We start from the raw sequence: 15304 nt of genomic DNA, 5'->3' as shown, positions 1-15304 counted from the left end.
GTACTGTATGACTTCTATACAGAGAGGCAATGTATCAATACTTTTCATTCACTTAGCTGTCCATTCAAAAGAAACCCCTCCACTCACAGTGAACTAATTTATTTACTTAGCCCATTCTTAGTGGCAATGTGAATGCTGGTTAGTCAGTAATTACGGCAGTATTAAAACTGTGTTTGTTAGACTTGTGTTAGGGTCAGATCCACTTGGCTCCACCTGGCCCCCAAACGCACTGCGTTGCTACACTAACTTTTAAATAAACCATTTAAATAATATATTAAAACATAATTATCAGAAATGGAATATAAATGTTACTGCTGGCAATTTACACTCCTAGATTGAGTTAATGTAACGTTGTGCGTCCTGACACATGGCATACTGTATTAAAGGCACTAAGTGGCGCTTTTATAAGCCAATTAAGTGCAGAGAAAGTGTTAAAGATTAGATTTATTGATCTTGGACTGAGATACTTCCAAGTATTCATAAAAAGATGCAGAATAGGCCTTTTTCCATTATTTTCTTTCTTCCTTAGGAAAGTTTTATAGGCAAACTGGCCACCAACTGATCTCTACAAAGGCCTGGTAGGGGGCATTACACTCATAACATTAAAAGAGCATTACATTCAAGACCTTGACTGTTTTCTTACTCAGTGAGGTAGATTTGATTTCATGAAAAAGGTACTTTCACAATCAAGCGTTCCAGATCCCTCTCTAGTAGCTACCATGTTGTAGATGGGACTGGCCTACATGGTGGGGACAGTGTATAAGAGTAGGGCACAGGCATCCTGCTGTACTGTTTCAGTCATGGCACTGTGACTTGCATAATTTCCCAACACACACGTGGTCCATGGTCCCCCTCCGTCTCACCTGTGTGTGAGCATACAGCTCTCCAATTAGTCAGGGAGTGCCAACTTGAGGCAGCGAGGCTGCTTAATTAAGTTCCCCTCACTGTGAGCATTTTAGCAACGCATCATCACATTCTCAACCCTGCTATGAGTCTGTGTTTCACCTTTGACCACTCTCTCCCCTCCCTCCCTCCCTCCATCCCTCCTCCTTCCTTCCTTCCCTCCCTCCCTCCCTCTCTCCCCCTCTCCCTACCTCTCTCCACCTCAGCCCAAACCACAATCGTGGGTCTTTTCTACCACAACATGCACAACTACTACAGAGAGATCAGCCCACTCAGGACCAGGTAAGGGGGATGGGAGAACACATAAAAAGCCCTAATCATACCAAACAGGAATGCTCTCTGTGTATGAATTATGAACCACTTACCTGTGTGATATAAAGTTATCCTGACCAAACACAGTACAGTAGACAGCACTGTTTAAAGAAAGTTTAGGGCCTGCGAAAAGTAATGTAATTTTCTAATTTACAAGCATTCAGAAGAGGCTTGTGGTTGTCAAATCATCTGTTTGGGGACTAATCAGAAAAGTATGCAATAAACTAAATAGTTTACTTTGCACGCTGTGCAATTAAGAATTACCGCCATTGAGAAGAAGTGATCTCAGAGGATCTAAGGGATGTTACGGCAATAAGCGCTCTGAGCATCAGCCAGGATCACTTCCTGTGTGTCCGCTGTGGTCCCCTGGCGGAGTGGCGCCCCTGTTTCCTGACGTCCAGCACGGATCATGCCTGGGGCCATTCCTTATCAGCCTCCCACCAGGCTATCTCTCATCTCCCCACTTAACCTCCACTGACTGATACACCCTGCCGTTAACTTCATACAGGATCTTGGCCACACACTTCTTTTCCCATCAATAGGGGAAGCGTATTACGATAAAGCTGTGAAATAAATGTTTTGCATGACTTGGAATTTGATGGTCTAAGCGTAAACAATCTGGTTTGCTTTAAAACATGTAGTTACTGGCAGACTTCATCAATGGCATAATTGCGTCTAGAAATACAGTTTATATGCTCAAGGTGTTGGACTGACTGTTGTGGCCCTCAGTACGGCACATAGCTTTGACTGCCTCTGCAGAAATCCAGAATCTAAGGCTGTGTTTACACAGGCAGCACAGTTCTGATATTTTGCCCAATTATTGGCAAAAGATTTGATCTAATTGGTCAAAAGACCAATTAGTGGCAAAAGATTATGATTGGGCTGCCTGTGTAAACACAGCCTAAAAGTACTATGTGTAAGTGATAAGGCACTTGGGATCAATCAGCTTCTGCTACAATATACTTTCTTCTAAACGAGTTTCTCAGTAAAACTGGATGACAGTAATAAACACCCATGTTTACAAAGTAGGAAAGCAGTTTATTCAGGAAATACCAATGCCAATTGGTGTCAGTATGCCACCATTTTAGAAGGCATCATTTATTTACTTCACATTTGATGGTTAGGTTAGTTCCTAATGGTTGTGTTTCACTCCCCAGTGGGTGGGAATGTCCATCTGTATAATGATACGGGGGTGTTGCCTCTACAACCTACCATCACTTACCTGTTGACCTAGAAAAGCTCCTGACGTAATGCTGTGTTTTCACTGGGATTGATGACATGACAGATGTATCAGAATCCCACTCTCATGCTACTGTTCTGAGCCCTCTGTGACACTACTGTGTAGATAGAACACCCCAGCAGAGCTCTCATTGGTGTTAGAGTGACATATCATCTCTCTCTCTCTCAGGATCAACGAGGCGGCTGATTTTAAAGACCATAAGATCCAGGTGGCCAGTTTCCTCATCTCACTGAAGGTGGAGCCATCACCTGCCCTGTCCATCAACCTGTCTGGGGCTCCACTCATCAAGATTGTCCTCACACACATCCTGGTAAGAGTACACACACCTCCCAGGAGTGTTATGAATTACCAAACTATGTCGATGGATTACCATTTTACTGGCCGTAAGAAACCATCTCTGTTATGAGTAAAGGACTTGAAAAATTGTGCTAGAATACTGTTTGGCAATAGTTCTTCAGAAATGGGCAGCACAGGTGCTGGTTGCAGGACTCTTACCTTATCAGAAGAAGGGTGTGACTTTGGCTAAGGAGTATCCCCTTTTGTAGGCCCTCGGATCAATCCCCACCCCTTCCCCAAAAAATATTGTACATTTTCTTTTTTTGGGTGGGTGAGAGGGGGGGGGTATAGACTCATTAGGTCTCAACGTACTGTTGACAGTAAAATTTCGAAATTTGGTTGTGCATCAGCAGTTTTTCTCTTGTTATGTCAGTCACTGACAGTCACTCAATTAGCCCATGTCAGCTAACATTAAGTTAGTCTAGCCTGCAATCTAACCTTCTAGTAATCATGGTCGAATTACCAACCGGGGGGACCCCATTAATTTTGTTAGTCACTCTCACTCAGATATCAGATTTTTTGTGGCCCCCACCCCCATCAAAGTTGCCCATCCCTGATCCGAAGGCACTCAAAAATATCCCCCTCCCCCCTGTTTTCCCTCACAGTACGTGAAAAGAACTGTGTTTCTTATGGACAGAGGATTGTAAAGCTCAGTACTCACCAACACAAAAGAAGAAGGAAATGTATTTTTGTTTTCATTAGTCCCAACCTCTTTATTTTCCTTAAAAAAGCATGATGCTTCCCTAAAGAAAAGTGATTATCGACATTAGAACTGTAGGCTTTGGGCACTTTGAAAGGAACAACAATTTGAGTTTATGAACACATTTTTTTGCCTTTCTGCTTTGTGGCAGGGATTTAGTGGAGAAATTGTTGCCAGCTTCTTTAGACCTCTCCCATGGCATTTGAAACCCATAATAAAAGTTAACTTAGAAAACGTGTATGGCAATTGTTAGCCCTCCTCTAAATGCAGAAATGCAATGGAGAGCTCTATAGTCCCTCCATAGAATGCTCTCAAGTCATTCACTTCAAGTCAAACACTTTTCCATAAACACTCAATAGTTGTAGAAGGGGAAAATGACAAGATATCATCCAATAGTAACTTTATCCAATCATTTGTACCAAAAATAAGATGTGATATTTTTCCATCAGCAGCTAACATAAGCAGCCGCAGTCCATTTCACTTGTAGAGAATGTGCTTCCCCTGCCATGTGAGCTGCTCAGTTGAAAATATTCACTTGCTATTAAAGTGAATCACCATCAAAGGTATTTTTTTCCTTACGTCTCTCTTAAGAGCACAAATGAAAACCATGCGGTTTTGTGAAACCATGGCAATGGGCTTTGTTTGCCTCCATTTTCCCCTTGGAAATAAATGTTTATTTTGTAATGATCTGACCGGGTTCCTATGACATGATGACTGTTTGTTTTAGCAGACACCATGGGAGAGGGGAGAGTATCCTCTGTTATGAAGTGCTGGAGATGCATTTCAGTGCTCTTTCATCTTGATTCAAGGTGTTTCTATTTACACTCACTTACACTGCCTTACCGCTCGTTGTTATGGTGCCAAAATAAAGTAGTGATAAAGCAATGGTTTTCATAGAAATCCCCCCCAATCAACATTGGTCATGTGACAGGAATAGTTTGGACCTCAACTCCAGTGACACCAAATATTTTATGACAAATTACCGTACAGTATGTGATTTGTTTTTTTACTTGGAAACTCCCAAGTGCCAACACCTAACGTAAGACAATAGCTGAAACTTATGTTTAGAAGTTGCATACCTCACACATCACTTTCTGGCTGTAACCATAACCAGAAAAAAAGTAAATATGCTATTACTGGCCTGTTGTGAGCCAGAGGATAGATTCAGCTCAAAAGTGACTGACTATTTTTGGAATCTTTATGTTTTTGGGAGCTGTTGGATACTTATCACCCTCCAAACTAGGAGAGAGGGAAAACTGCTCACACACTATGTGGAAGACCTTTCCCGTCATTGTTCACTCCGCTTTTTACTGCCTGTCCAAGTCCACTCCCAAAATGACCTCCCGTGGCGTGCCTCCACTGCTCAGGGGTAGCTTAATGATTTGTGATGGACCCTTCTGTTTTCCCAAAGCTTTTAGCCAGCAAGAGGAGAGAGAGACATCTAGTCACTTCATTAAAGTCTGAGCAGGGTAATTGTGTCAGCAGCAGCAGCATAGTCCTGTCAGCTCCCCCATATTTCACCATCCTGGTCATGGGGCCATGGTAACAACATATCCTGTGTATTAGTAACACTGAAGTACAGGGATCATCAACTAGATTCAGCCGCGGGCCGATTTTTTCTGGAGCGGATGGTCGGGGGGCTGGTACATAATTACAAATAATTTGTAGACTGCAAATTGACTGCAAGAAGCCCAAACAGGTATAATATTTGACTAAAACATAATTATTTCAAACCTTGCTTACATTTGTATACGATCACGTCTCTCTATTATGCGTCGTGTGGGCAAGCGGTTTGCTGATGTCAACATTGTGAGCAGAGTGCTTCATGGTGGCAGTGGGGTTATGGTATGGGTAGGCATTATCTACGGACAACGAACACAATTTCATTTTATCGATGGAAATTTGAATGCACAGAGATACCGTGATGAGATCCTGAGGCCCATTGTCGTGCCATTCATCCGCAGCCATCAACTCATGTTTCAGTATGATAATGCAGTGGTTCCCAACCTTTTTTGATTACTGTACCACCAACTGAATTTTGCTCTGCCCGGAGTACCCCTGAAGTACCCCCTCATGTGCATTTTACCAGTAAGTCTATGGTCTCATGAGTCTTCTCAATTACCCCTGTGGATAGGCCAAGAACCCAAGGGGTCCTAGTACCCCTGGTTGGGAACCACTGTGATAATGCACAGCCCCATGTTGCAAGGATCTGTACACAATTCCTGGAAGCTGAAAATGTCCAAGTTCTTCCATGGCCTGCATACTCACCAGACATGTCACCGATTGAGCATGTTTGGGGATGCTCTGGATCGACGTGTACGACAGCGTGTTCCAGTTCCCGCCAATATCCAGCAACTTCGCACAGCCATTAAAGAGGAAGTGGGGCAACATTCCACAGGCCACGATCAACAGCCTTATCAACTCTATGCGAAGGAGATATGTCACGCTGCATGAGGCAAATGGTGGTCACACCAGATACTGACTGGTTTTCTGATCCACGCCCCTACTTTTTCTTTTTATAGGTATCTGTGACCAACAGATGCATATCTGTATTCCCAGTCATTGTGATGAGTGTGATGAAAGGAGTCAGGCGCAGGAGGGCAATCACCGAATACAGAGTTTATTCCTTCGTTGACACATAAATGCGCTCAAATAGCGATCAACAAAACAGGCACAGGGGAAACTCTCATCCCTGGCAAATACACTGTAACGGTAGAATCCAATAATACATAGGCACAGGGGAAAATCTACCCTGGCAACAAAATGTACGAGTAGCTCCACCGAGCTATACTACTCTCACAACTAACAATCACCCACAAGGACAAGTGGGCAGAGGGAACACTTATACACAGACTAATGAGGGGATTAGAACCAGGTGTGTGTGATTAACAAGACAAGACAAATGTGATGATGATTGGGGCGGCAGTGGTTAGTAAGCCGGTGACGACGAATGCTGAAGCCTGCCCGAACAAGGAGGGGAGGCACCCTCGGCCGAAGTCGTGACAGTCATGTGAATTCCATAGTTTAGGGCCTCATTTATTTATTTAAATTGACTGATTTATATGAACTGTAACTCCGTAAAATCTTTGAAAAATAAAAATAATACCCGTGAGCCAAATTCAGCCCGGGCCGCCAGTTGGGGAACCCTGCTGTAGTAGAACAACAGCCACTTACCGTCAGGTCTCGAACACAAACAGTAGATAACCTTTGACCATCCACCTCCTTTATTTCACATGGAGGACACCTGTCTTATGGGCTGAAAAAAAGACTTAATGAAACCTATTGCTGTGAATGACTAAAATTATATGCAATTGATTGACAGCGTCACTGACCAGTCGTAATGATCTATAATGACCTTGTGTTATGGCTATTAGCATTGTTCACAGGGGAGTCCAAACAGGTCTGAGCGGATGGCCAGTGAATCTGACCTTGCATCCATGATTGATAACCTGTAAGCTCAGAGCCTCACCAAACATCTAGCGAGGTCATGTGATTCCAGAGCTATCTAGCTGTGCCGTATCTGTCTGGTCCAAGGTGACGCCACGCCAGCCAACAGGGTTCTGGGGAACGGCTCTGATATGGAGCGAAGGTGTTATCGGGTCTGCCAGAGGCCCGTGAGCTTTCTCACGCTATTCTGCGCTGTTGCTGATTGGGCCTTGGCTCCACCCGTGATTTATTAGCCTTGTCCGACGTGGGTCTGGTGTGGGAGGGTCAGCGGAGAGGAGAGGGGCACTGGGGTCTGTAGTTAAACATTAATACATACATAAAACACCCACTCCTCCTCCTCCTCTTCGCTCAAAGCATCACACTGATGGTATGAGATGAAGAAATGGAAAGAGTGATTTCACAAGGAATGCCGGTGTTGGTCAGTGTCAAAATTGAAAGGATTAAAAAAAAGGTTTTGACAAGCAGCACTTGAGTTTACAAGCTAATAAAGCTGTGTTTTGGAGTGGCGGCGGCAGCTCCATGAGGGGGACTGTGGGGAGCAGAGGAATGGAGAGGAAGTAGTGTAGGAGCGCTGGTGGCCTCTGTCTGTCTCTCCCAGAACTGACCCACACATTCATACTGTACTGCAGCAGCCACTTTTATCAGGTGCTGGAATATAAGTGCTAGAATGAATGCTGTGTGTCATATTGACTTCATTTTATAGATCTTGCTTTTGTGCTATATTTGATCACATTTCTATCCATCTGCTGTATTCTTCTAAAAACAAGGGGTGAGAGGATGAGGGAGTGTTTGGAGGGGAGAGCAGGCTAGTGATTGCAAGTCTAGTAGACTTTCAGGAGCTTCCAAATAAGGGTGAAATTGTGAATAATTGTGGATTAATTAATCAAGAACTGTGAAAATAAATCCACCGAAACCTTTTTAAGAACCCTGATACCCAATATTTTTTTAACAAGTAAGCCAAAGCTGGTATCAGTCGTCTCTACCACAAGCAGTCTTTATTGCCAGTTTTTATAACTTCCAGTACACATCCAACCCAAACCCTGTGGGTGTCTCTCTCTCTCTCTCTCTTTTTCTTCTCCTCTCTCTCTCTCTCTCTCTCTCTCTTGCTCTCTCTCTCTCTCTCTCTCTCACTCTCACTCTCACTCTCACTCTCACTCTCTCTCACTCTCTCTTTCTCTCCCTCCGTCACACACAGACTCCCTTACACATTTGGGCCAGCTCGCTGATCAATCGCAGATGGAGGTCTGGCGATTGCTAGCCTCCTCTTGCCAGGAGCTTTGCATTGAGGGTCCCTCTTTCCCCCGCCCTACTTTCTCTCTCTCTCTCTCTCTCTTACGCTAGTCCCCTTTCTCAAAGTTACTCAAATGGAACTTCCTTTTAATTTCCTGGTGCAAAAAGAAGTGATGGTTTGGTGCATATTTCAAGCAAAGATTCACCCATTTTGAATGTTATATCGTTTTTGTGCATCTCTGTGTGATGTTCTATCGATTCCCTTGGTAATTTCATGTTTTCATGTGTATCTAAGCTATTGCTGTTCAAGCAGGCAGAAATACAGCCGGTATGAGGAGTTTTGCATGATGCAAAACATGAAATTACCCTGGGAATCGATAGAACATCGCTCAGAGATGCACAAAAACGATATAACATTGAAAATGGGTGCATCTTTCCTTTAAGTAACATTCTCCCATATTAACACAACTCGATGAAAATACCAATATTTCAGAATAAGCTTGGTGTAGTGTGATTGTTTTTATTCCAGCAAGGCCAGCATAGAATTTCAACAACATGCCATAATATTTTGCAGTCAAGGATATTGCAATATAACTAGAATGAGCTTGTTAGACTTCCAGATCTTGGCATCCTGCCCTATCAAAACAAAATGGCAACTTCCAGCATTTAATTGGCTTCGCTTTTCTTCACACTTATCAACACTTCCATAGTTGTTTTGTGTGTCTACCTTGGAGGCTCAGCTCAGACCACAGCTGCAAGCCTTACATTTCCCCTGATATCATGACCTCACTCTGCTCTGGGCCAGTTGTGTTGTGAAGCCATGCTCAGATGTTTCCTCTACGGTCCTTGCTATCCGGGATCCTTGGGACGTCCCTACCACATTGTAGTTGACATTTAAAATGGTTAAAGTAAGGGTTATGGTTAGGGTAAGGGTAGGGGTTAAGGTTAGGGTTATGTTTTAGGGTAGGGACATCCCAAGGATCCCGGATGGCACTAACCGTTCCTCCACATGCTCTAAATGAGTTGGTGTGTCTGACACCATGGAGCTTCATATCATAGCAATATTACCAGTTTATTAAGCCCAAACTGTCCTGGGGTTAGCTCAGACCCACCAATTAAAAGTGGATCCCAGTCTGAAAGAAACTTATAACAGATCCCAAGTCAGTGATATGTCACTAAAGCTCTGCTGTGATCCTAACCTGCTGTGCTGAGTGCTTTGGTCCATTGTGCCTGCTGGACTGGATAGTGTTTCACTGCACCTCTGTGTGCCTGTCCCAGACATAGAGCAATAAAGTGTTTCCTTTTGTGGCTAATTTTAACTATAGTAAATGTTGCCATGGGGAGATGCACATGTTTGCACTTTCTACATGTTATATAGTGGAACCAGACACCGGATTTAGCTTATACCTGTAGTCTCCTGTTTATTAAAATACTAAATTAGTTAATAGACCAATAAGAAAGAGAGTTTCAAACCTCTCTGCCAATAACTGCTAGTTTAAGTTTCCCCCTCCTCACTCAGACCACTCCCAGACAGTCCTAGCAAAATTCTTTATTGAGAAATTGCTCTTTGCTTTTGACCATTTTAATTGAAAACAATCACAGTAAGGTACTTAATTGTTACCCAGAAATGATTTGATATTGAGATAAAAACGGCTGCATTGGACCTTTAAGCAATGTAAATGTATTGTCCACAATCTTTATTTAGACTGCATTGCACTTAAAATAAGTCTTACTACAGGCTAGCATTGCCAGCCCAGAGAATGTGAGTTAGTGTGGTAGAGCTAGACAGTGTGTGAGAGGGAGTTTGTGTGTTAGTCCGCTATTTGGCTGTATGTTAGAGAAAATATGGAGGTGTTGGGCTTTGTGTCTGAGGGTGTGTGTTGGTATAGTTTTGATGAATAGGTAGTGTGATGGTTGCTGTACAGTATTCCTATATCAGTGTGTCAGAATCACTGCATTGAAGCCTACAAGAGGTCCATATGAAAGTGAGCCACCATCCATACACCCTTCCCTCTCTTTTTGTGCTTTATTTTTTACGCCTTAGAACCAGCTGTCAAAAGCTAGGATTCAATTTTGCCTGGAATAGTCTGGTGTCTTTGGATTTGAGGCGTATCCTGTCAGTGGTTGGTGAGGTTAGTTCAACCACAGAGAGGGCTTGGCATCCAGCTCTGGCAATCATGGGAGGTCTGAAAGAAGCTGCAGTGCAGAGAGGAGCTCGAAGAGTTTACAGAAATTGGTGGGTATGTCATGTAGAGGGCTTATACACTGTATGCAGATGTTATGTGTGAGAGTTTGTATTTTTACCTCATCATTCTGTCCATGGACATTGTGAGATTGTCTTCAAAGACATCAAGCTTTGCATTGACATTAACTAGCGAAAGCACAACATTTCCATCGAATGACCAGAATAGACATATCAGAATCTAGCCGGTGTTTCTCCTGTTAATAATAAATAATATAATATGCCATTTAGCAGACGCTTTTATCCAAAGCGACTTACAGTCATGCGTGCATACATTTTTGTGTATGGGTGGTCCTGGGGATCGAACCCACTACCTTGGCGTTACAAGCGCCGTGCTCTACCAGCTGAGCTACAGAGGACCAGGGCAGACATCAAAGGGGGGGACTAGTCATCAATCACCAGCATATTCCACTTATCCCTGAAGTATAAACTCCCTCCGACTCTCCCCCAAATGTTGTTATGCAACACGCTGCCACATGATAGGCGTGTTGTCATGATGTCATGGCAGCTGAAAAATACCCCTAAAGAGTTGCATAATTAACTATACTCCTTACTGAGCTGCAGGATTTGCTACACCTGAGTCTCGATTCATACTCTATTGTAAGCCCTGAGTCAACGATTAGATGGATGACACTGGTCTCTCATTGTTTGTGATGTAGACCTAGTGGGTTGACAGACACAGTTGAGACAAACTGCTTTCTTCACTACTCATTTAATGGTCTCTGAGGAAAGAGAAAGGGGAACTACAGTACTTTACTACTATCTGTATCTCTCACTCCCTTTCTCTCTATCTCTCTCTCTCTGTCTCTCTCTCGCTCTGTCACTTATTCTCTGCCTCCCTCTGGCAGTCTCATTCTCTTCTTTTTTCTCTCAATCCGCCTTTCAGTCTCTGTCTCTTTACCTCTGACTGTTTCTCTGTCTCTGTCTTTCTCTCGTTCTCCTCCGCTCTCTGTCTCTTCCTCAGATGAAGTTTAAAGTGATTTCCGAGGCTAATTTTGCTAGCCCTCTGTTGTTAATAAAGTGACGGAGCGGAGCTCTCTTTCCTGGCAGACGGTGAGGCTGCAGGGCACCATCGAGACGAGGGAGCAGTGGCAGGCACACGCACGCATGCACACACACACAGACCAGATCACATCTCTCTCTCTCTCTCTCTCTCTCTCTTCTCCTCTCTCTCTCTCTCTCTCTCTCTCTCTCTGCATTCTAACACTGAGGAGAAACTCAGCTCCCGTCACTCTCTCTCTCCCCAGATATGGGCTTAGAAACACCCAGTGGACATGTCAGAACAACAACCACTGTGTCGCCACAGAGACATTGTGGCTGAATAATACCACATCTCCCATCTGCGACTGTCCATTTTGTCAGTGTGCTTTTCAACGTGGGTCTGGTCCATGTCAGAGTTTGTAACATTTTCCCTCTCCGTAATCACTCAATGTGGAAAATTAGTCCCCTAGTTTTCTCTCTAACATAATAGCATCAAAGTTTCAGCGATAGAAGAGAACAAATGTTCCAGAGTAAAGGAATGCCTGATGGCAATGTATAATTGTTCTTTCTCTTCCTGGACTGTGAATGGATCCTAGTTGTACCTCACCCTCCCATCTGCTTCTATTTACACCCAACAAGAACCAGTGAGTTATTAAACCCCACAGGACCCTGTAAACTCACCCAGAGGGTCTCTAGCACCTCGTCAAAGACAGACGTTGCCCATGCTGATGGGCTGCATGTGTGCTGCTCTCAAGGCTTGTCTATGGAGCACACAGTCTATAAAGCACAATGTTCAAGTGAGCAGCACACTGCTCTACACAGGTCAATCCAAGATGGCGTAGTAGTGCAGTTGTGTTTTTATCGTCTGTCTGTAAATAGCCTGTAAATACCCTATTTTTCGTACATATTTCCCTATCAGACTTTTCATCCTTCTACAAGATATACTTTCCTGCAACCCGCCTCACTCAATGTGGAACGGATTCTATTATTGACTTACCTTTATCTAGAATCTAGAATCTCCAGTTGAAACTAGCTAGCCAGCTAACTAGCTACTTGCTATTTGCTATTAGCCACAGCTAGCGGTGTTTCACCCAGAACATTGGATTTTTTTCTGCTGGATTAATTTTAATCACTGGACATTGATCACCGGATATTCGGCCAGTCTGCACAGCGCGTTATCGACCCAGAACATATCAGTTTTTCCGCCGGAATCACTGAATCACTGGACCTTTAACTCCGGATTCATCGCTACCAGCTAGCTACCACCAGCCAGCTACAACAAAACGGACGCTGTGGTCTGGCTAATCATCCTGAGCTAGGCCCATCGCCCATCTCCCGGCTATCTACCTCTCTGTCAACCGGACGGGACCACCTAGTGTTGACACGGAGCCCCGCCGATCCTACACGACTGGTCTGCCGATGAAATCGTCTGATGTGGTTACGACGTTAACCACGAAGATTCCATCCATCTGCTAGCCCTGGCCCGCTAGCACACGCTAACCGTGGCCTCTTACTAGTGCTTCACCACCGGACCTTATGATAACTCAGCTATACAGCTGATATCTGCTGGACTGTTCCTTTTTACGGTACTACATCCTGTTTATGTTTAGCCTCAGCCCAAACATGGTTAGTTTATTGTTGTTTCGGTTATTTCTAATTGTACTATATCACTGTAGACCCCCAGCCTAGCTAAACCTGCCTTAGATAGCTCCTTTGCCCCTCCCCCTATACACGCGGAGACCGACTCAATTGATGCCTCCAGCGATGCTATCTCTTTCATTGTTACCCAACGCTTAGGTTTACCTCCACTTTACTCATATCCTTCCATATCCTTGTCTGTACATAATGCCCTGAATCTTTTCTATAACACCCGGAAATCTGCCCCCCTTTATTCTATGTACCCAACGCACTAGAAGACCAGTTCTTAAAGCCTTTAGCCGTATCCTTATTCTAGTCCTCCTCTGTTCCTCTGGTGATGTAGAGGCTAACCCAGGCCCTGCAGCCCTCAGTATCACTCCTACTCCCCAGGCGCTATCATTTGATGACTTCTGTAATCGCAAAAGTCTTGGTTTCTTGCACATAAATATCAGAAGTCTACTTCCTAAGTTTGAGTTATTCACTGCGTTAGCACACTCTGCCAACCCTGATGTTCTAGCAGTGTCTGAATCCTGGCTCAGGAAGGCCACCAAAAATTCTGAAATTTCCATCCCCAACTATAACATTTTCCGTCTAGATAGAACTGCCAAAGGGGGTGGAGTTGCAATCTACTGTAGAGATAGCCTGCAGAACTCTATCATACTATCCAGGTCTGTGCCCAAACAGTTTGAGCTTCTACTTCTAAAAATCCACCTTTCCAGAAATAAGTCTCTCACTGTTGCCGCTTGCTACAGACCCCCTCAGCCCCCAGCTGTGCCCTGGACACCATATGTGAATTGATTGCCCCCCATTTATCCTCAGAGTTTGTACTGCTTGGTGACCTAAATTGGGATATGCTTAATACCCCAGCCATCCTACAATCCAAGCTAGATGCCCTCAACCTCACGCAAATTATCAACGAACCTACCAGGTACAACCCTAAATCCGTAAACATGGGTACCCTCATAGATATCATCCTGACTAACATACCCTCTAAATACACCTCAGCTGTCTTCAACCAGGATCTCAGCGATCACTGCCTTATTGCCTGCATCCGTAACGGGTCCGCGGTCAAACGACCACCCTCATCACTGTCAAACGCTCCCTAAAACACTTTAGCGAGGAGGCCTTCCTAATTGACCTGGCCCAGGTATCCTGGATGGATATAGATCTCATTCCGTCAGTAGAGGATGCCTGGTTGTTCCTTAAAAGTAATTTCCTCTCAATCTTAAATAAACATGCCCCATTCAAAAATACAGAACTAAGAACCGATATAGCCCCTGGTTCTCCTCAGACTTGACTGCCCTTGACCAGCACAAAAACATCCTGTGGCGTACAGCATTAGCATCAAATAGCCCCCGCGATATGCAACTTTTCAGGGGAAGTTAGGAACCAATATACACAAGCAGTCAGGAAAGCAAAGGCTAACTTTTTTCAAACAGAAATTTGCATCCTGTAGCACTAACTCCAAAAAGTTTTGGGACACTGTAAAGTCCATGGAGAATAAGAGCACTTCCTCCCAGCTGCCCACTGCACTGAGGCTAGGAAACACTATCACCACCGATAAATCTACAATAATCGAGAATTTCAACAAGCATTTTGCTACAGCTGGCCATGCTTTCCATCTGGCTACCACTAACCCGGCCACCAACTCTGCACCCTCTGCTGCAACTTGCCCATGCCCCCCGCTTCTCCTTCACACAAATTCAGACAGCTGATGTTTTGAAAGCGCTGCAAAATCTGGACCCCTACAAATCAGCTGGGCTAGACAATCTGGACCCTTTCTTTCTAAAACTAGCCGCCGAAATTGTCGCTACCCCTATTACTAGTCTGTTCAACCTCTCTTTCATAACGTCTGAGATCCCCAGAGATTGGAAAGCTGCCGCGGTCATCCCCCTCTTCAAAGGGGGTGACACTCTAGATCCAAATTGCTACAGACCTATATCCATCCTGCCCTGCCTTTCGAAAGTATTCGAAAGCCAAGTTAACAAACAGATCATCGACCATTTCGAATACCACCGTACCTTCTCCGCTATGCAATCCGGTTTCCGAGCTGGTCACGGGTGCACTTCAGCCACGCTCAAGGTCCTAAACGATATTATAACCGTGATTGATAATAGACAGTACTGTGCAGCCGTCTTCATCGACCTGGCCAAGGCTTTCGACTCTGTCAACCACCGCATTCTTATTGGCAGACTAAATAGCCTTGGTTTCTCAAATGACTGCCTCGCCTGGTTCACCAACTACTTCTCAGATAGAGTTCAGTGTGTCAAATTGG

At 44.3% G+C, this 15304-nt stretch overlaps 1 protein-coding gene across 2 annotated transcripts in view; it reads left to right on the top strand.

The window, feature by feature from the left end:
* Window positions 1–15304, top strand: part of LOC121551223 (adhesion G-protein coupled receptor D1) — a 74318-nt gene that overhangs the window by 21188 nt on the left and 37826 nt on the right. For both annotated transcript variants that reach the window (XM_041863779.2, XM_041863777.2), the window contains 2 exons: window positions 1110–1185; window positions 2624–2765. In XM_041863779.2, the coding sequence (XP_041719713.1) occupies window positions 1110–1185; window positions 2624–2765 (218 nt within the window). The remainder of the gene's footprint in view (window positions 1–1109; window positions 1186–2623; window positions 2766–15304) is intronic.

This window comes from Coregonus clupeaformis, chromosome 18 (genome assembly GCF_020615455.1).
Source record: "Coregonus clupeaformis isolate EN_2021a chromosome 18, ASM2061545v1, whole genome shotgun sequence".
In the NCBI taxonomy this organism is placed as follows: Eukaryota; Metazoa; Chordata; class Actinopteri; order Salmoniformes; family Salmonidae; genus Coregonus; species Coregonus clupeaformis.
The sequence above is the reverse complement of the archived record's forward strand: the minus strand, read 5'-3'. Positions and strand labels throughout refer to the sequence as shown.